Consider the following 6,000-nt stretch of genomic DNA (forward strand, 5'->3'; position numbering starts at 1 on the left):
ACATCCCATTACCCAGTATCTCAAGCCTGGTAGGGAGGGCTGCAGTCCTAATAGCAGACCAACCCTCTGCTTTGCACATTTGCTCATATCCAGGGACTCTATTTTCTTTTAAATTCTGTTAATAGTCTCTTTGATTTTTATTGGTCACAAAGGTTGTGTTTGCCTTCCCAGTGATCTCATTCTTATCCAGTAGACATCAAAAAAGGTGAAATCTCTAGGTACCTAAGCATGTACTTGCCCGACATAAAAATTTCCTAGGTCTTGGTTCTCTCCCTGTTTTACACCTTTTCAGATGGAAACACTAGAGATAGGTTGCTTGGTTTTTCAAATTGTCAGCCCACATGCTGCCTTCTGTAAGTTCCAGTAATCAAGGAATTGATCATACAAGGTTGCTTAATATGGTCAGCCTCTTCATAAATGGATAAGTTGATGAAAGGTTATCTTGCCAGCATCTGATAATCTCTAGATCCTGAGCTATTGGAGAAACATCAGAAATGCACTCAAGGTGTTGGGAACAAGGCCAGATCTCGTTTTCTCATTAAATTTCCAAACTTGTCACCATCTGTAGTCCCCATTATTTTTGTCATTCAAAGACTACATAATTTGAAAGCCTTCATCTGCCAATCTCTATTTACAAAGGGAAGTTATATTTCCTTGTTTTTGATTAATTAAGATATATTGTCAGAGCTTTTGAGTTACACAAGAGAGCTGGTATTACCCAAGTTAATATAATATCACCCAGAAGCTAGGGAACAAAGATTTGGGTGGTAGAGCCTTATTATGAGTCATTTCCCATATATACTAAAAATAGCTCAAATATCTGTGTTGCTACCTTTAGAGAGTCCTCCTAGCAAACCACTACATGAAACGTTCAGATTCACAATCTTCCATTTATTTTTGTTTAATGTATTTATCTTAATTGGAGGATAATTACTTTACAGTATTGTGATTGGTTTTGCTGTATATCAGCGTGAATCAGCCACAGGTATACACATGTCACCCCCAACCTGAACCCCCCTCCCTGTCCCAGAGCACTGGCTTCGGGTGCCCTGCTTCAGTGCATCAAACTTGCACCGGTCCTCTATTTTACATATGGTAATGTACATCTTTCGGTGCTACTCTTTCAAATCATCTCACCCTCACCTTCTCCCACTACGTCCAAAAGTCTGTTCTTTATGTCTGTGTCTCCTTTGCTGCCCTGCATGCAGGATCATTGGTACCATATTTCTAAATTATATATATATGCATTAACATACAGTATTTGTCTTTCTCTTTCTGACTTATTTCACTCTGTATAGTAGGCTCCAGGTTCATCCACCTCATTAGAACTAACTCAAATGCATTCCTTGTTATAGCTGAGTAATATTCCATTGTGTATATGTACCACAACTTCCTTGTCCATTCATCTGCTGATGAAAAGATGCTCAACATCACTCATTATCAGAGAAATGCAGATCAAAACCACAATGAGGTATCATCTCATACCACTCAGAATGGCCATCATCAAAAAGTCTACAGACAATAAATGCTGGAGAGAGTGTGGAGAAAAGGGAACCCTCTTACACTGTTGGTGGGAATACAAAGTGGTACAGCCACTATGGAGAATAATATGGAGATTCCTTAAAAAACTGGGACTAGAACTGCCCTATGACCCAGCAGTCCCACTGCTGGGCATATACCCTGAGGAAACCAGAACTGAAGGAGACATGTGTACCCCAGTGTTCATTGCAGCAGTGTTTACAATAGCTGGGACATGAAAGCAATCCAGAGGCACAATCTTGCAAAACAGTTTCTGGTTGCTGATTTCATCTGTTGCCTCACAAGTGAAACACAAGTCTACTTTCTTGGTCATCGAGGTGTTCCCCAGCCTGATTTTAATGCCTAGAAATTGCCCTTTTCGTAAAGAGCCGTCATGCCTTGTGTCCTTTGGCTTATGATTCAGGTAAAGAGCAGACTGCTCTCACTCTCTCAGTGCTGGTGATATGTGTTTTTGTTTTATTAAATCTTTAAAACACTGGGCTTGTTGTTTATGACCTCTATATATTCTTTTGTTCTTTTCCATGACTGGTTAGATTGCCTTTTTTTTTTTCTCCCTTTGTAAAAATATGAGCACCTTTCTAAAGAACATCACAGCTTCCAGAATGGCTGCGTAATAAAACAGGAGAAATGTGTTGAGGTTAACATTAGTTAGGTTTCTCGAGACTGTGACTCAGGGCTGCTTTACTGACCGGAAGGTTTAAAGGCATCTCAGGCATGACCCTCAGAATCACAGATCTTCCTGCTTTTGCCAGACTTGTCTTGACAAACCCAAGATCATCTGATACTAGTCACAGAGCTCTTTGTGAAATCAAGAAACCAAGTGGTATCCATTGCAGACAGTTGTTTGTGATTGAGAGTTACTAAGAAACCCCAATGGAAGCAATACCTTGTTTAGGTGTGAGCTTCACCTGATGGGCAAGTAAGCACAGTGGGGAAGAGTGGCAGCAGAGGGGGGAGGTGTGCATACCTGCCACCTTAGGTGCCTGATTCTTCTGACCACAAAGGAGACTCTTCAGAGATACTGAGAAACAAAAGCATGTGCAGTCAGCCCTGAGGGTAAATGTTGGCAGGGCCTGGTACTCCAAGGCATTGCATTCTGGATGGCTCCTGTGACCCCCACCCCATCCCCCGAATATGTTCAGTTGTTGAGAGCCGCCATCTCAGGATTCTGTCCCTGCACAGCGAGGATGCAAAGGTTTCAGTTAATCTTGCATCCAGCTTGGCTACCTTCCTGATGTGAATCCCCAAATAAACCATCCCACGATATCCAACTGAACTTGTTCCTGTGCATACAGTATTTCACAGCCCATCCTGTACTGTTTGTTTTGGCAAGTACACTTCAGCATATAATAAATCATGGAAGGAAAAAGCCTTTTGGCCTAGCTCAATTCAGCCCGCTGTAATGTCAGAATACAGAAAGCAGTTCTGTTTTTAGACATCCTTTTACTAACCCAACATTCATAATTTATGATTTCACTGTAAAATTCCTGCAACACAACACCAAAAGTAGAGCTGCCCTTTAATTAAGTACTCTTGGTAGGAAAAACGTGAAACTGATGTGCAAAACATCTCTGTGTGCATGGTGATTGATAATGATTACATCTTTATGAACCCAACCTAGAGGTCTCAACTTCCTGCTGACTACTTCCTGAGTGTGCTGCTAACTAAATTGGAGATAATTCGGACGCATTATTTAGAAATACTGAGGTTTTAAGCCTGCATCTGTCGAGACTTTTTCTCAACTCTACATGGCATTATTCCTTGTTTTTGTGATAAGAACCTACAGCCAAATTTCATGCCATGTTCAAGCTTAAAAGAAATTGTAGTGCAGAGAGAGGAGGGTCAAGCGATTTCTCTGTAGGATCCCAGTTGTCATATGTGTGTATGTGTGGTTTTGTTTTGTTTTTTTTAGACTAGAAAGAATAGGGCAGAAGAAACTTCTGGCCTTACTGGTATATTGTAAGAAGACTTTGAGCCATTTCGTTTTTTAATATTACTTTTCAAACTTTTTTTTTCCACTTAATTGAAAATAGGTAAGTTTAACCTTTAAAAGGGTGCCTCTGAATGTGAAAGTGTTAATCGCTCAGTCATGTCCAACTCTTTGGGACCCCATGGATTGTAACCCACCAGGCGCCTCTACATGGAGGCAACCCTCCAGGCAAGAATACTGGAGTGGTTGCCATTCCCTTTTCCAGGGCATCTTCCTGACCCCCGGATCAAACTCCAGTCTCTTGCATTGCAGGCAGATTCTTTACCAGCTGAGCCACCGAGGAAGCTGTGCTCAGCTGTGCCCCTGAATGTTAATAGACTAAAAGCCCAAGCCTGGTGCTCCCCAGCTCCGTGCTACTGCAACTCTGTTTTATCCTTCATCAGCTAAGTCAGCATAACACCTGACTGAGAGGAAATCAGGGTAGTGAAATAGTTCACGTTCCTTGAGAAAAAGGTAACAAATCCATCCAAGGTGGTAACATTTCCATTAAATAAACGTTTTGGTCTAAGTTCAGCTACTTTCAGTCAGAATCATAGCAACCAAAACAAAAACTGTGTAAAGTCATTTAGTCATCTTATCCATGCATCAGTGATTACCTTTTTCTGGAATTATGTCAATACTGCCTGTGTGTGTTATTTTCTCATGTTTTTGCAGGTTTGGGCCAGGCTTAGTCATCTACTGGTACGGGTTTATCCAGGAGCTGGACTGTAACCGGGAGAGGGGCATCCTGCTCCACGCCTGCTTCCCCACTGACATCGTCACCTTGTGCCACAGTGTTGCTTGACCCTGACGATCCTGGAAGAGAATCTGGGAGGAGAAGGTGAATCCGGAAGCAATTTTACTTTCCTGCAGCGTAAACTCCTGGCAACATCTGCCCTGAACTTCAGCTGAACTCTCGCTGCCCGTGGTCACACCACTACCTCTTTAGACAAACATATCAAGAGTTTCTGTTTTCCTTCATCCCTTGCTCATGGGAACAGCCAAGAACTACAGACACAACCCACTCATTATCAGCATTTCTGTCTCTGTCAAACAGTTAGTTTATAGATAGTCATAATCTTTCTTCCTTCCGGATGGTTTCTCCTTATATACTGAACAAAAGGAAAAATGTGGAGACTGAAAGGTGTGATTTTTCAATTCTCCGCCCAGTTACCAAATTGCCCTCTTATTTATTTTTTGGCTAAGCCTGAATTCATTCTGTCTCCCTCCCCATTTCTCTTCATGTACACTTCCAGATACCCAGGATTGCATTACCGTCGTGGGATAACCTCTCACTGTCCTAGCAAAGCCAAAGTCGTGAAGGCTACAACTAGATTTTCTCGCTCCCTGCAGGGGCTGATCTTGCTGGGAGCCTGCGCTTGCTTTGTCCAGTCTTTATGGTTTCCTGACGTCTATGGCAGTAAGCCAAGCTGAAAAAAATATACTTGATGAGAATTTCTTCTTTTTATATTACTTGTTTGAACACAAAACATTTTCCACTTATCTCATTTAAAAGTATCAGTTATGTTGTGTCTGGAAACCATGCTTCTCTTTTGGATTGGGGGCTGAGGGCAGATAACTGAAGCTCGGGGCCAGCCTTGAAAAGAGTTTATTTTTAAACACAACTAGTTTTCTGTAGGTATGGATGGTAGTTGGTATTTTTATGAGTAAAATTTTTCAAAAGTGCATTCTTTGCCCTGCTTTATATCTCCCATAAGTTAGGCATTAGGGAAGTTCGGCTTTGAATGAATTAAGTGTACCAAAAATAAACCTAGAGCGATTTTCAGGTTAGCAAAATAAAAGAAGTTTTGTATTTGTTCACTTTCATTTATTCACTTTTTATACTACAAACCAAATTTCAATCTGAAGGAAAACATCATTATAAATTCATTATAAACCTATCTTTTAGGAAGGTAAAAAATTAATCCATACCCAAAAATGTATTTAATAAAATTTTCCCCCATGATGACAAAAAATAATATTCTTTATAATATTGAGTGAGTTTGGAAGTATTAGTAAAAATGTAACTTTTACAAACACCCTCAAGTTATATGCATTGCTTGGTTCTTTCAAAAGACTTAACTGTACTGTCTGTACTTTGTTCATTTTGCACCTAAGAGGGTATGCAGACGTCTGCCTATTGCCTTTGCTTTTGAAGAACACAAACATATTGGGTTCAGGCATGGATTTTATCTCTGTGGTAGGTTGCATTAAACAAGAAAGAGGGAGATGATGAAATGGTATGGTATTATCAGGCAAACTTGTGCTTCAGTGTAAAATTCACCATACAGGTTTTGTGAGTAAAACAGAATGATTGGGAACCAGTGCTGTTGTTTTTAATACACACCACACACACTCACACTTGGGAACCACTGTTGTCTTAATACACACACGCACACTCTTAGACCAAACTGTTGTTAAAAGCAGTTTTCATGGCATGCTTTAAACTGATTTTTCTTCTTTAGGAGTAAATTACATGGATCTGCACAGAT

The 6,000-nt window shown here is 40.6% G+C and overlaps 1 protein-coding gene across 2 annotated transcripts in view; it reads left to right on the forward strand.

Moving 5' to 3' along the window:
• Positions 1-5,461, forward strand: part of CDIN1 (CDAN1 interacting nuclease 1) — a 232,779-nt gene extending 227,318 nt beyond the window's left edge. For both annotated transcript variants that reach the window (XM_052646662.1, XM_052646664.1), the window contains one exon: positions 4,184-5,461. In XM_052646662.1, coding sequence (XP_052502622.1) covers positions 4,184-4,313 — 130 coding nt within the window. In that variant the 3' untranslated portion in view covers positions 4,314-5,461. The remainder of the gene's footprint in view (positions 1-4,183) is intronic.
• The last annotated feature ends 539 nt before the right edge of the window (positions 5,462-6,000 follow it).

The sequence above is a fragment of the Budorcas taxicolor genome, chromosome 10 (assembly GCF_023091745.1).
Source record: "Budorcas taxicolor isolate Tak-1 chromosome 10, Takin1.1, whole genome shotgun sequence".
Classification (NCBI taxonomy): Eukaryota; Metazoa; Chordata; class Mammalia; order Artiodactyla; family Bovidae; genus Budorcas; species Budorcas taxicolor.